General features: G+C 39.1%; 2 protein-coding genes across 2 annotated transcripts in view; both read right to left on the bottom strand.

Moving 5' to 3' along the window:
- The window catches only part of dse (dermatan sulfate epimerase), a 37,298-nt gene extending 28,641 nt beyond the window's left edge, over positions 1-8,657 (bottom strand). The window contains exons 1-2 of the mRNA XM_044168798.1: positions 8,467-8,657; positions 5,129-5,585 (exon numbers count right to left, since the gene is read on the bottom strand). Coding sequence (XP_044024733.1) covers positions 5,129-5,556 — 428 coding nt within the window. The 5' untranslated portion in view covers positions 5,557-5,585; positions 8,467-8,657. The remainder of the gene's footprint in view (positions 1-5,128; positions 5,586-8,466) is intronic.
- Positions 8,658-10,688: 2,031 nt separating this feature from the next.
- The window catches only part of nt5dc1 (5'-nucleotidase domain containing 1), an 88,373-nt gene continuing 83,124 nt past the window's right edge, over positions 10,689-15,937 (bottom strand). Inside the window, exons 11-12 of the mRNA XM_044168796.1 lie at positions 14,921-15,089; positions 10,689-13,555 (exon numbers count right to left, since the gene is read on the bottom strand). Coding sequence (XP_044024731.1) covers positions 13,443-13,555; positions 14,921-15,089 — 282 coding nt within the window. The 3' untranslated portion in view covers positions 10,689-13,442. The remainder of the gene's footprint in view (positions 13,556-14,920; positions 15,090-15,937) is intronic.

The raw sequence follows: 15,937 nt of genomic DNA, 5'->3' as shown, positions 1-15,937 counted from the left end.
CCTGCCAAGTTCCAAATGCTTGTAGATTTTCCATTTGGTGAGTAAATCTCGGAAGGCTATCCGCCACACTGGCGGGTAAATGTTTGTACCAAAACAGACAGCAGAGGACAGAGGCAGCGCACCCCTAAATGACACCAAAATGCAATAGAGCCTCTCAGCACAGTTTGTTATTACATGACTGTGTCGGAGTTTGATACACACACACACACACACACTGACACAACCATATGTGTTTTTACTTGCATCAGTTTCAGTGCCGTGAAACTGACCGTCTGGAGTGCTCCTAGTTTCGCAGCACTGCTTACCGTACGGGACATCAAATACTTCACTAAACTCGCTTGCTGCCGGCCTGCTGCAACCCAGTATCACACCAAAGCGTGTAATACACATGCTAGTCTGCTGTGGCAGTGTCACGTTTTCAACACGTTCTCATTCCACAGTCAAGTTAGCAATAATAAATATACAATGTCCGGTTAGACTTTCAAAATAAATCTTGCTGTGAAACATTTCAGGTGACGGTCGCAGTTTGGTTAGGTTTAGGCACCAAAACTACTTGGTCAGGTTTAGGAAAAGACCATTGAACTGATTAACCGTTGATCAATATATTAAGATAATTCTTCTTCAAATTTTGCTCTGGCCTCTTCTTAAGTTTGTATTCAACATAAAACTTATCTCAATGAAATGTATTGAAACAAATGTATATGTGACACAATTTTTGGGTGGTAAAAAATATGCTTGGCCGGTGGATTTTTCATCTACCAGTCCCCTTGGCCAGTCAAAAAGTTAATTTCAGGCACTGTGTATGAAGATATAAAAGTTGCATAATTGTTTTTAAACATCTGTCATTTATGAATTTTGTGAGACATAGGCTAAAAGATAGTCATACTGATGAGTAAGTGATTTTTGTTATGTTTAGTGATGTTAATTAGTGTAGTTAATTCGATTTTTTGTGATTGGATGTTTTTGGTTTGTAGATAACTGTACATGATGTTTGTACATATTTGTACAAAAAAATCTAATTTAAGTTTTAACTAAAAGAAAGTTGGTTAATGTTACATGTCACCATAGCTAGCTAGTGAGCACTAATTATGTGAACATATGTAAATAAACCTCAGAAAGTTACCATGGACCTCAACACTGGGTGCAACCATTCTCTAAGTATTATTTCTGAGACCTTCATTCCTTTAGTCTTTGAAATAAAAGCTGTGGAGAACTTGGAAGTAGTGAATGGCTGTAATCCACTTTTCAGCCACTTTGCACTTGCCAGGCAGAACTAATGTTCATTGAACTTAATCAAATTGTTAGGGAAATAAGGCAGCACTATTGATACCTGTGCCTGCATCATGTTCAGCCTTGGTTGACTCCGATAAGCCTGAGGATTGTCCAAACATGGCCTGAATAGTTGGATTCAGCTGACTTGTTGATTGTACTTCTCACAGTATGAAGTATGTTTTTAATTTTAGTTTTAATTTAAATATTAGTCAAAGATAACACAAGTAAACACAAAATGCAGTTTTTAAATGAAGGTTGTTATTATTAAAATAAAATCTAAACCTACATGGCCCTGTGTAAAATAGTGATTGATCCCTAAACCTAATAACTGGTTGGGTCATCCTTAGCAGCAACAACTGCAATCAAGCGTTTGTGATAACTTGCAATGAGTCTTTTACAGCGCAGTGGAGGAATTTTGGCCCACTCATCTTCGCAGAATTGTTGTAATTCCGCCAAATTGGAGGGTTTTCGAACATGAACTGCCTTTTTAAGGTCATGCCACAGTATCTCAGAAGGATTCAACAGACTTTGACTAGGCCACTCCAAAGTCTTCATTTTGTTCTTCAAACCCCTCCCCTCTCTCTCTCTCTCTCTCTCAAAACCTAACACAGCAGCGGCGGATGGCCACTGTCGCCAAATGCTTGCTCATGGTGGGATTTGTTGGGTCTCTGTAATTAATATTATAAAGAGTACGGTCTAGACCTGCTCTATAGGAAAAGCGCAATGAGATAACTTCTTTTATGAATTGGCGCTATATAAATAAAATTGAATTGAATTGAATTCTTCTTCAGCCATTCAGAGGTGGACTTGCTGGTGTGTTTTGGATCATTGTCCTGCTGCAGAACCCAAGTTCGCTTCAGCTTGAGGTCACGAACAGATGGCCGGACATTCTCCTTCAGGAGTTTTTGGTAGACAGCAGAATTCATGGTTCCATTTATCACAGCAAGTCTTCCAGGTCCTGAAGCAGCAAAACAGCCCCAGACCATCACACTACCACCACCATATTTTACTGTTTGTATGATGTTCTTCTGAAACGCGGTGTTATTTTTACGCCAGATGTAATGGGACACACACCTTCCAAAAAGTTCAGCTTTTGTCTCGTCAGTCCACAGAGTATTTTCCCAAAAGTCTTGGGGATCATCAAGATGTTTTCTGGCAAAAATGAGACAAGCCTTAATGTTATTTTTGCTCAGCAGTGGTTTTCGTCTTGGAACTCTGCCATGCAGGCCATTTTTGCCCAGTCTCTTTCTTATGGTGGAGTCATGAACACTGACCTGAGGCCTGCAGTTCTTTGGATGTTGTTGTGGGGTCTTTTGTGACCTCTTGGATGAGTCGTCGCTGCGCTCTTGGGGTAATTTTCGTCGGCCGGCCACTCCTGGGAAGGTTCACCACTGTTCCATGTTTTCGCCATTTGTGGATAATGGCTCTCACTGTGGTTCGCTGGAGTCCCAAAGCTTTAGAAATGTCTTTATAACCTTTTCCAGACTGATAGATCTCAATTACTTTCTTTCTCATTTGTTCCTGAATTTCATTGGATCTCGGCATGATGTCTAGCTTTTGAAGATCTTTTGGTCTACTTCACTTTGTCAGGCAGGCCCTATTTAAGTGATTTCTTGATTGAGAACAGGTGTGGCAGTAATCAGGCCTGGGTGTGGCTAGAGAAATTGAACTCAGGTGTGATAAACCACAGTTAAGTTATGTTTTAACAGGTGGGGCAATCACTTTTTCACACAGGGCCATGTAGGTTTGGATTTTGTTTTCCCTTAATAATAACAAGCTTCGTTTAAAAACTGCATTTTGTGTTTACTTGTGTTTGATTGTGACTAATATTTAAATTTGTTTGATGATCTGAAACATTTAAGTGTGACAAACATGCAAAAAAAAAAAAAGAAATCAGGAAGGGGGTACGCACTGTATTTTGCAGCTGTGTCTGACCACTTTAAACATTCTAGAGCTTTAAAGTCCAAACATCTTAATGTTTTGGGTAGACCACTATCTTAATTGGGGCCATGTTTACTGTGTTGAAAATCAATATACACTCACTGTTATGGCTTCACATTAGCATGAGTTTACGCATGCTGATGTTTTTAAAAACTGTGGCGCTCGTGCAAGTTAGAGATGTAGAAAAAATCCCTTGCCAAAGATAATGAGACTCATGGCAACAATTTTGTAGTCAGTAATTCAACCACTTGAATACCAAGCCTAACATGTGTGTGTCAAAAACACAAACTCACATATTTCATATGAAGGTATGTAATGTGTAAACTGCAGTTAGTATATGGTGGAAACCCATTTTTCTAGATTGAGTGCAGCTCAAACTCAGACAAGGGAAATTGGCAAAGCTTGATTACCAACAGGGCAAAGTGGGCAGCTGCCCTGGGTCCTCCACAATTGGTTAGTGGTAATATGATCAACAGTAACTTGCAGTACTACAGCACAATATGAAAGGAGATGATAAGGACTTTAGGGTGGGTCCTGCTTTATTACCTGATCTTGAGGCCCTGTCTGAGAAGGAGCCCGGTATCAATATCTAGCTTTAAGACTTTCATTATTTTAGCTAATTTTGTGCTTACATTGTGCACTCTTTCTAAATTAAATTGTGTTTGATCAGATTACCACACAGCAATCATTGGGCCATTTAATACTCTAGCATAGCAATACTGTAAACCAGTGGTTACAAGGAGAACAAAGGTTAATCTCAGGGGTCGCGAGATGATTAACAGGACAGGAAAGCAGAAAACACATTTCTTTGGCTTTTTAAATTATTTTAAATAACTAGATAATTACATCTTCCCAGGCCTCTGAAAAGATTCAAAGAAAGAAAAATGATTCTTTGGCTAACTGTTCACAACTTGTAAACATACGTGACCTGTGACCGGGGACCACAAATACATAATACTTCGTTTTAAGGAGTCACAAGAGGAAAATGCTGGGAATCACTAGTGTACACACTGTACAGAGAGGGGGAGGATTCGGTGGCCTAGGAGCTCATGTTTGCACGGGGCAAAAAAAGTACACACATACAGTCGTGCTAAATGATCATTTGACTGATAGAAAATCAGTTAACAACAGTTTTGTAAAGTGTGAATATCTTTGGGTTTGGAACTGTTGTTAGATCAAAAAAGAAAATGAAGATACCAGATCTGGAAAATTGCCATGACCATTTGAAAGTATTTGACATTTTATAGGCAAAACAATTAATAAAAAAAAACAAAAAACTTTGACAGATTAATCAATACTGAAAATAATCACTAATTGTAGCCCTTTACAAAAGTATGCTAATTAGATCTTACCCTGGCTAAATCTAATGCTTCACTTCAAAAAAGTCATTAACATAGACATTTTTGGTCAATAAATTAAAAAAGAGACTACTAGGGGATCTGTGGGAACCCTGGCTTACATATTTTTGACAATTAGAGCAGAGTGGAGTCAATCCCTGTCTGGTCACCTGGACCCTGAGCCTCAGTTTTTTCTCAGCAAACAGCTGCTAAACATATTTCATGGACCACAGACTTATCGGGCCACAATGCATCTTTACCAGAGCTCTGCCCACAGAGAAAAATGAGAACACTCTGGCGGATGTACTGACTAGAAAGCCTCTGAGGGGGAGGATTTAGCATTAATACCCAGTTGATGCACACATGGGGATGAAACAGATATCAGGTACAATCTGTAAACTGAACATTTCTGTTTTTCTCTGTAAAAAGAAAACAGACAAAAAGGAAGGAATCCTAAGAGGAGGGTGGTTCAAATATCTTATGTGGAACTTTTCACATTAAGCAGGCTATTGTACATAGCTTAAAATCTCATTGTGTCAAATTAAATAGATGAAATAATAAAAAGACAGAAACTGTACCAACTAGGCTGAGCCGCCATCCTCTCCATGTAGTCCTTGGCCAGGTCGAGGGCCCCAGCCCTGTGTGGGTACAGCAGGCAGAACATGGACAGCACACCCAGGTTGTTTCCGTACACCTCGTTCCAGCGAGCGCTGAACTCTGCGGGGCTCCAGGGTGGCAGGTACTCCTCGGGGTGCTCCAGCATGGTTTCACCAGCCTCGCGGATCCTCCTCGCCATGTCCCGATGAGTCCCTGCGGCTGCATACTGCATCTCCTCCACATCCCCCCGACTGAAGTATAGCATGGGATGACCATCGTAGTTGCCTCCCATGAAGGGGATTCCTCCGCTGGGGTCCACTTCCGTTGCTGCCGCCACCACTGGGGCGAGCAGAGGCCACAGCAGACTTATGAAGAAGACTGTGGGGGCCCCGCGGGTGTGGGTTCTCATCGTCTCATCAGAGAGGGGACTCAGCTCAGCTGAGAGGGAGAAGTGGTGGGGAGAGAAGGATTTGAGAAAGCCAGCCCATATTCTGCACAGCCCTGCATTCCTTGAATAATTAGATACAGCTGTAGTCCTGATGATGCAGGCTTTCCATACTGATGTAGGCCATTATTGAGCAGCACAGCTAAGAACTAATCACAGAACTGTCCGATAACGTAGGAGTCATTGTTGTTAAAACTTAGACAGATAGTTTACATTTCCTACAAATTCTAACTTCTTTATAGTTACCAAGAATACGATGATACCCTTCTGCCATTAAATCTTTGCTTACTATATCCACGTAACAGCCAAATCCGGAGGTTATATTACACCTCTGCACACTGTGTTACTCAATATTCACTTCCCAAGATTTATTTCTGAGTTGCTATTGTCAGACAAGTCTAGCCATGCCAGCCAGATGGCCAGACGAGCAGGCCTAGAGGTCATAAATGGACCATTACTGCAGCAACATTACTCTGGTCTACTGAAACAACCTCTAAACCAAACTGCAGTGCTTTACAGAAAGACAAGAGCTGGCCCACCGTCTCTGCTCTGAACATGAGAGTAAATTCCATGACCTTAGTGGAGCTTTTGGCAAAGGCCTGATGGAAAACCCTTTGGTAGTGATTTAAACGACGTCTAGACTGGACTCCATTCTAATACAGGGGGGCAGTCCAGGGTTTGCATGTATTTTGTCTTGTGTTTGATAAACAAGGAAAGCTCAAGTTGATACATAAAAATGCTGCTTCTCCTGAGGTTAATTTTGACATTTGATCAAATGAGCCGTCACATTCCTCTGTGGTGAACATGAGGACGGTCGACTCGTGAGCCTATCTTTACAGAGGATGCCTGTAAGCCTGAATTAGACTGATCTAAAACTTACTGACTTGGCTATTTCACTAAATTCAAAGGCTAATATTTTGGTAGGGACTTGTAGTAGGTCTGTGCTAAGTGATTTGGAATGACCTCATGGCACTTCAAGACATTTTTCTACTATAGCATCACTGTAATGTATTATTATGGGTACTTAGGGGTGTAGCTAGAGTACTGAGGCTCCAAGTCCCCAATTGATATTTTATTTATTCAGTCAAACTTTTAATTATATATTCTGTAAATTATGTAGAGCTGAAACAATAAGCCATTTAATCGATTAGTCATTTGCCAGAAAATTAATAGTAAACTATGTTGATAATCGATTAATTGTCAAACAATTTATCAAGCAAAAATACCAAATATATATGCAGGTTCAAGCTTCTCAAATGTGAGGATTTACTGCTTTTCTCTATTTTATTACATTGTAAATTAAATATCTTTGGGTTTCGGACTGCTGATCCAACAAAACAAGACATGCCATTGGTGTTTTTCACTATTTTCTTACATTTTATAGAAGTGGTTGGTTAATTGGAAAAACAATTAATAGATTAGTGGATAATATCGTAGAAAAGGTTTCAGTCGTAGTCATCTGGACACTGTTTTCAGAATCAAGACGTTTCGGCTCCCATCCGGAAGTCATTCCCAATTGTGAAAAAATGGACCGGGAACTCAGAAATTTAAGCTACTCTGAGTTACATAAGCCCTGCCCTCAGGAAGGAGTCTACCTGAGTATCTGTTGATTAGCTAGTTTCACCTAAACGCCGAAACGTCTTGATTCTGAAAACAGTGTCCAGATGACTACGACTGAAACCTTTTCTACGATAGAACACTCCTGGACGAATGAGGGACTACACCGTCTTATTAGTGGATAATGAACAACTTTTAGTTGCAGCCCTAAAATTATATCGCTCAAAATGAAGGTGAACATGTTGTTTCAACGCCATTTCCACAATGCCAGGAATAAAATTCTAGTGGAATAAGTGCTAAGTCCTTTACAGGGCTGAGTATCAAACCTCAATATTTTCTAAGTACCAACTGTCACGTGTCTTGTTTACTGATTCTTTGATGAGTTATTTCCAGGTTTAAATCATTAAACTTTTCTAACTTCAGACTATATTTTTTTTTTAGGCAAAAACGTCTTGTTTGAAGCTTAGAGCAGTTTCATATATCTATAAAAATACACAACAAAAGTCATCTAAAAAAGGTGTTGTATAAGGATTAATTGTCAATATATAGCCTTAGTTCAATATTAATCTATTTTTGTTCGCCTAAAAGTAATCAAATTTTAAGTATATCAAGTATATCTAAACAAACCGGAATCAGACAGGAAAATACCTGACATGTGTATGTTTTTAATTGTAAAATATAAACTCCTCCGCTGTCGTTTATACCCCTCAGTTCCCAGAAAAAAATACAGGACACTTAATATTAGCTACAGTCCTGCTTAAAGTGTGTCTGTGCTACTCAGAGACAACTTAATACAATAGCAATGCAAACTTAAATCAAGATTTATACCTTGCCCCAGGCCTTAGTAGCTATTTCCATGTTCTGAGTGAACCAAATGCAGTACGTAGTTATGACCGATTCATATCTATCACCCAATATTGTTCCACAGTTGTAAGAAGGTAAAACAGCAGAGGTTTCATTGTCACCCACCAGAAATTGTTATGGTTATAGCTTATGGCCATAAAAGGCATTCCTCCCTCCACAGATACTGATGCCTCTTCTGCTAGGAATAATATCCTACTTTTACTTTTTCAAACTTTATGCTTACTTTTCGTTCATTAAGTCTTTCATTTTCATTAAAAAAGTATCCTATCATACGACTGCGGCTGTTCTAGTTTTAGAAATCCCTCTCTACCAAAGAGTTAAGTGAATTTTACAGTAATATCAGTTATCAATGAAATTGATAATCCAAATCTGTGCACAAAAGTAGCCTTGTTCCTGTAGACCACGAAAAAACAGTGAAAAAAGAGCAGTGAAGGAAAAAGCTGTTCGCGTTACCTGTCAGAAACGGTGCTCACAAATCCGTATTCCCGTCGTCGCAACAGTCATTTCTTACCGTCACAGCAGTGATTTTAGAACGATTATCAATATGGTTGAAAAGTTTGTTTTAGGGACGAAACAAAGTCAGAGAGCGGAGGGAAAGAATGTGTGAGCGCGAAGGGAGCGTCATGCTGGCGAATGAGGAGGGGCAGCAGGGGAGAGAGGCTTAAAGGAGACCTAATGAATTAAGTGGCTGCCCTCCTCCCAGTCAGCTAGGTTAACAGGTAATGAATAAAAAGTTCCAACCTAATGCTGCTCAGAGATACAGTATGGTACTGGAATGACTTAAATGTCTCCTGACTTGTACTGGTTAGACGTCATAAATGGCCCAGCATCAATATTAGACATTTGGCTATGCAGCTTGACTCTTTGCTAGCTCCAGTTTGTACCTCTAGGGTAATAGTAGGAGTTTTGTACAGTATTTTGAAAAAAAAACGAGCAGGTCACTTGACATTGACAACATTTCTGTTTTGTTGTTTTGGAGACATTTCCAAAATCTTTAAACCGGGACAATGTAACTTTTCAAAGAGGAAATAGCCTTACTTCGTCTGCAATGACCAGTATGGCTAATGTTAGCTGCTATTAGCTGATGTTAGCAAACTTTAGATAGATATTGCTGTATAAATGACATTGCTGTGTGAGTAACTTTTGACTCCACTTGTGCTACTGTCACTATGTTTCAGCATTTACCATTATCCCATAATTATTACATGTTGCCAAGGTGACCACTGTGCAAAACGTTACATTTTATATATCCTTTCATAGAACCAGTTTGAAAAATGCTGTCTGGTGTACAGAAAAGTACAGTTTTAATCAGGTTACTTAACTCTCAACGCCATTCAGCTATATCACTTCAACAATGATGTCAAAGTCACATTTGTCCACGTACATCTTGCACCACAAGAAAAAAATATATTTTAACATCAGTCCATTGTGAAATGTAAAATAAATACAAAATTAGATCCTGAAAATTGAACCTGACAAGCAAGGACACATCATGTATCATTCACTAACTCCTCATTTTGTAAGGGGTCCCCTTGGATATTAATTAATTAATGTAGTCTAATACACAACAGCCCTGCAATAAATCCTACCTTAATGAAGGTTCTAATGTAAAGTTTTTGTTGAAGCTGTTTTAGAGAGTGTTGATTCAAATTTATGGTCATTCTGGAGGCTGTAGTTTGTGGTGCTGTTGAATTATACTATGATGTGTTACCAATATTTTGTCCACCCCATTTATATCAATGAATGTAGACTAAAGACATAAAGCCTAATACTAATAATGAATCAACATGCTCAACTTCAATATGCTTATCTGTGTGCTGGATCTTCAAAAACAAGAAAACAGATCTCAACAATGGGACTTCACTCCAATTTTATGATTAATTAATGCACAGATGTTTCGGTCTGACATCCTCCCTCAGTGTGCAAACTGGCAACAGTGTTTCAACCAAGCATAGGTGTGTTTTAAAACATGAATGAGTAGTCAAGGGGTTGGTTACATTGTTGCACTTCAAGCAGCCAAGGCTAAATACAACAATGTTGTCAAATGGTTCAATTGTGCAGTTAAAAAAAAATCTAGTTTGATTTCAGAAATGTCTTCAAACAGTAATAAGGGGCAACAAACCACCTGGGGTAGGTATGCATGGGTCTTTTAACATCAGTCCATGTGTAAAATCTGTAGTGCTTTTTTCCAGCAAATTACAACAACAAAAGCTAATAATGCTGTTGTCTGACAAGTGTGAAAGGCCAATGGGAAAACATTCATGATCATTCATATTCAGAAAGTGAATAGGTTTTGCTATGATATCACAAAAGCTGGTAACTACAGCTAAACCCTAATGGAGGACAGAAGTGAGATAGGGATTTGATTTACAGGTCTCTGCTTTCCCTGAAGAAATACTGTAGAGCAGATCAATGTCCTGTGTTGCAGAGCTGCTTTGGAGACACAAGGGGGAAAAATAAAATGAAATACATACTTTAACTGTGAAAAAAATACATTGTTGCTTCTCTTCCCATTTACACAAATTAGCTGTTGTGGGAGTAAACTAGTGTATGTCTCAGTCTTGATGTCATGTGTTCCCCTTTAAATCTGTGCAACTCAACTATATACTCAGTGTATGTACAGTACAAGTCTTTGTTTGCTGAAGCTTGCAAAGAAAACTCAAAAATATCTTATGTAAGAAAATTGTAGAACATTTTATTTCATTGACAGCACTTCAACACTTGAACACAGAACTGAACTTTCCCTGTGTTTTCAAAGAACTTAAGACCACAAATGAATCCAACATAAGGCAAATGTGCATGTCAAATTTTCCAGGTCAGATGAGAAAAGAAGAGTACAATCACAACAGCTGTATGCATAAAACACTTGCACACACAGCACAAGTAATAATTCACTTTGGATGACCAATCTCACAAACACGCTGACAGCTGTATATCATCAAAATTTCTCTCTTCATTTGTGAGATGATGGTCATCTTAAAGGAACACTTCGACATTTGGTAAATCCTATTGTTTGATGACTTACTCAGAGCCAGATGAGAAGATTGAAACCAGTATCATCTTTGTGTGTTTAGTATAGAGATCCAGGATGTTTAGCCCAGCTTGGCACAAAATAAACTAGATAGCAAACGCGCTAGCAGCTAGCCAAGAAGCTAGACTGGCTCCGTCAAAAGTACTTCCAAAAAACTCCAAACTAGTTTTATTTACATGTTGTGTTTTGTTTATGTAAAACTTGTCGAAACAAAAAAATTGCCATTGTGGTTTTATGAGTTTAGAATGAAGCTAATTTGTAACCAACAACAGCTAGGTGCAGTGATGGTATGCAGTAGTGCTAACGCTTTTTATTCGAAATTCAAATTACAGTTCAGACATAGAATAAAAGTACGTTTTTGGTATGTAATGATCTCTCTGAAACTATAATTCATAGTGCATAAGCGCAACAGGCGTACCTTGTACTCCAGTGGGGGGGGGCATTTAAAATGTGGCGTGTAAAATGCATGATCACTCTGTTCTATTGCTTACCCCTTAGCAAACTAGGCTATTGTTATTCCCTTCGCTAATGCAAAATGGAGTAAACTAGGCAGCTGTACTGAACAGATGACACCAAACCATCTGAGAAGTAACATGGAAGAATTCTGGATTTAGCAAGATTGAAAAGTCATGGACAAAGGTAAACATGTTTGCTGATTTCAAATTATTTGAACTAATTACTTGTTAGTTATCATTCGTTTGAACTTGACTTTTTGAAAAAGTGACAGCCCTCGCTCGTAACATGTCAAATGTTCTCTCCCTGTCCTGTTGCCAGGTTTACACCAGAATCTTAACGAACATTTTGGGCCCAATCCGAAACGGAACTGTAGAAAACCTACCCGAACTTGATGTGTATAAATAAATTAGCAAAAAAAGAGGCCCAAGCTGACCCAAGGACATACAGACTTTATTTGAACAGACCCATGGATAATTAGACACGAGTCAAAATGTGGTCGACCTGAACTGACCCAAATAGATTATGGCTTATACTGATTCAGCTTGGATCCAGTTGGGTATTAAGACATATTGACATGCAGACCCAAGACACAGGAATGGGACAGGACTGCACCTGGACCCAATTAGACAGAATATAATTTACACCTAGCACGACAGCGGTTTTGGGTCGGTTCTCAGTTACTATGAACCAAGTGGACCGGTGAAGACCTCTAGTTTGCACACAGTCCTAACACTGCTGTCAAATAAACCCAAGTATCTATTGGAGGTGACTCTTGTATTTGTGACAAGTTTGCTAGCAATCAAGACAAAACATTTAAGTTTTGGAGTTTTTGCAAGTTGTATTTTTCCACGTTAGAGTTGAGGCTAACAATTTTGCTGTGGTCCAGTCTTAGTGCTAAGCTAGGCTAAACATTTTGCCTGTGGCCTGGATGCACAGAGATACCCTGATGTCAATCTGCTGTGACTTGAAAGCCACAAGCAAACTTCCACTGATTTTTCCCAAACTGAGTGTTCCTTAAGTATTATGGCACAACTTGTCTATGCACACCGACAAAATAACCATTCAGAAGTCGGTTAAAGCATATCTCAAACTGGTACTGCATATGAATGAAGCACAAGTAGTCCACATTTTTACACAATCACTCAAAGAGCACATGTCACTGATGCACCAAAAATAATACAGAGAACATCTAGCATAGTCTTCATCATCCATTATTATTGTTTCCCAAAGTTGTGTTTTTTTAAAACAGCCAACACAAAGGATTGAGCATTGTGCCAGTTCTTTAGCAACAACAGACCTGAAGTTTAACACCTTCTACAAAACTGAAACGGGGGAAACATTAGACCTTAAACCTCAAGTTAAGGTTACTAAAATGCATACAGTAAAACTATATTTAAAAAAGACTTAACAATAACAGTGTTATACAGAATACTGACACAAGGATTCCAACAGATTTTTCGGGAGAAACACACTGGCCATGTGGGTACAGCTTACAGTAGATAACGTTCTTGAGGTAATCACTTCAGGAATAAAGAGACGGTAAAATGCTCACTTTATTTCGGAAAAGTTCGAAGAATTCAGATTTTTAAACAATCTACCATAGAAAATAATAGGCGACCTCACACATGAAACAATAAAAACACTACATTTCCTATTATTACTGTATGCAGACACACACACACACACTTATTTTGTCGTATTTCCACGTGTACGGTACACTAAACCACAAAACAACGTTCAAATGTAGGTGTTATTACACAGAGATACTGTGGCTTACATTCACATAGTTTCTCTGAATGGGTGAGGAGTGTATGCTTCCTGTGCTCCACAGATGGCGGCGGGGTCAGGTGGGAAACTACAGGCAAAAATGGAGGCACATTCCTCTCCTGAGGCAGAGGGGTAAGGGAGGACTTTTTTTTTTCCTTTTAAATTTTTTCAATTTTTATGACAGACTCTCGCACCTCTTCAGCAAAGAATCCGGGGGCCTGGGGTAGTAGCCGGTGGTGCAGGGCTTGTCGGGAGAAAACCTGGGGAATTTGTAATCCAGAGGAAGATCTAGAAAGAGTAAAATCAAACAGTAAAGTTAACTGCAAGTTACTGTACATTTAATGCACCACTGCTGCTGGAAAGCAACAGCAAATGTTCCACAGTATTGATTCATTATTCAGTGGGAAAGCACACTTTGTTACAGCAGGCAGTAATCACTCAGGCCAGAGAATGTTGGACTCATTCGTGTCTGATCTTCTGCCTCCAAAGAGACAACTCTTGCATTAAACAATCATAAATTACAGGTCTGCAAGCTCAAGTGGGATGAAAAAGTGACAGTTCTGAAACAGAACCCCCCTGCCCCCCAAAATATTTCTAATTTTAACATGTAAATGAAGCATTCTGCTCCACTCTGAGATTAAAATTAAAGGAAAAAGAAGCAGTTTTGTTACATTACAGCTGCTGTGGGTATCTTACAAAAGGTCAAAAGAGCAGGACAGTGGCACAGGGCTTACCAACACATCCATCCTCTTGAGCAGACAGACATGGTGTAATTCTGTATAATGTTAAAGTGCATCATTTCTTGTGTCTTTTGGCCTAGACCAGGATTTTAAGTTCTCATTGTCACTTCTCAGCCACATGCCTCATTCTAACCACATTTTCTTCCTCAGCCACTTGTCTCTGTTCTACAGAAATGCTGACAGTATCCAGGACTTTGATCTTGCAACATTAACATTGCAACTAAAAACAATTTAATCACCGCGTCACTAAGCTAGTTCAGTCGTTTTTTTGTTTTTATCAACTTAGAAAAATTGTAAAGATTCTACAGATGCTTAGTTTTAAAGACACTGAATCATACATGCTCTTAGAATTTGTTTTAGATTTTTCAATAAAAAACATTTTATTGCTCACTTTTGAAGCATTTCAAGACCTGACACAGTTATATTACTGAACTGTCCATCTGAGTCGTCACTTAATCTGAGATCCTTAAGCAGTGGCCTCTTAGCCACCCAAGAGGTGAAGCTAAGGACCAGGAGACAGAACCTTTTCTCTGAAACTCTGAAACGATCTGCCTGAGAAGATATGCTTAGCTAAGTCAGTGTCCACTTTTAATTAAATCACTCCTCAAATCACACTTTTATCCTACAGTTTACCCTGGTTTAAGTTGATTCTACTTTCTCCTATTTTATAATTTGTCTTGATTTCTGTTGTTTTTATTCTGTATTTTATTATATATTTATTGTAGTCTCTTTTTCTGTTTTTAAGTTGTAAAGCACTCTGTACATTTGTTTAGAGAAGTGCACTTTAAAGTTTATTATGAATATTACTATTATTATTTGGACCTTGTTTTTTGCTTTCTTCTCTCCATCAAACCACTGCAGATCTGTAACACTGTCTGCAATTTCATCCAGCGTGTTGTCTCCTTCCACATACCTGCTATGTGCTCCACGCTAGGGATGGCCATGGTGCTGTATTTGTGAATGCAGTTACAGCACCAGGTCAGTTTCTGGCTCTCCTCATCCCCTCCTCCGCTTCTATGTATGTCGACAAAGTAGGAGCCCCACTGCTTGGACACAGCAGAGGGTGACTTCATGCCCTGCTCCTGTTGAGACAGTCAACACACAAACCAAACTATGTAACTATGTGTTAAGATTCATTTTCAGACATGTGCAGACCTGATAAAAGGAGGTGGGAATTCTACCCTGAGCACAGGGAATATAGCAAGACTTCAAGCTGGCTTTAACCCAAGCAGCTTTGAGGGTTACATTGACTACTGAATGAATCATTATTTCCAAGAAATCCCCCGCTCTGTTACTCATAATCACTCATGCAACGGCAATACATTTTATAGGCAGAAAGTGCTGCGAACGTTGTGACAACAGGATGTGGTGTTTAAAAGAAGGATGTGATAAGATACAAACCCCAAATGATAAATGAGTGCTTTGCGCAATATCAGCTAATGCCATCAGGAACTGTGCAGAGAGGATAAATCTCTTATCATCATGTTGTCATAGAGATTTTTACCAAATATTTCTAAATATGATATTTGAAAAGGAACCAAAAAACAGAACAAAGTAGGATTGTCTGAGGTATTTCTGAAGATGGGGAATTGTAAGTATGCTGAAGCAGAAACCTCTGACCTCAGATGACAGGAATCAAACTCATCACAAAAGATACTAAACAGCCCTTAAGCAAAATACCCTGCTTATTTGTCTGCCTACCTACCCACAGTACCTCCTCTGTAGTATTAAGTACGTGCATGGGAATTAGACCACTGCAGTGTTTCTGCCACGCAGCATATGATTGGGTGTTTGAGAAAATGCTGATAAATGAAAAGAGGGTGAACCACAGGAAGAGCAAGTCATCTTTCTCATCACCATTTCATCTGTGTCAGTAATGTTCTCATCCAGCTTGATCTAGTTAACCTAATCTCTATATTCAGGAGGCTAG

This window comes from Siniperca chuatsi, linkage group LG16 (assembly GCF_020085105.1).
Source record: "Siniperca chuatsi isolate FFG_IHB_CAS linkage group LG16, ASM2008510v1, whole genome shotgun sequence".
Taxonomy (NCBI): domain Eukaryota; kingdom Metazoa; phylum Chordata; class Actinopteri; order Centrarchiformes; family Sinipercidae; genus Siniperca; species Siniperca chuatsi.
The sequence above is the reverse complement of the archived record's forward strand: the minus strand, read 5'-3'. Positions and strand labels throughout refer to the sequence as shown.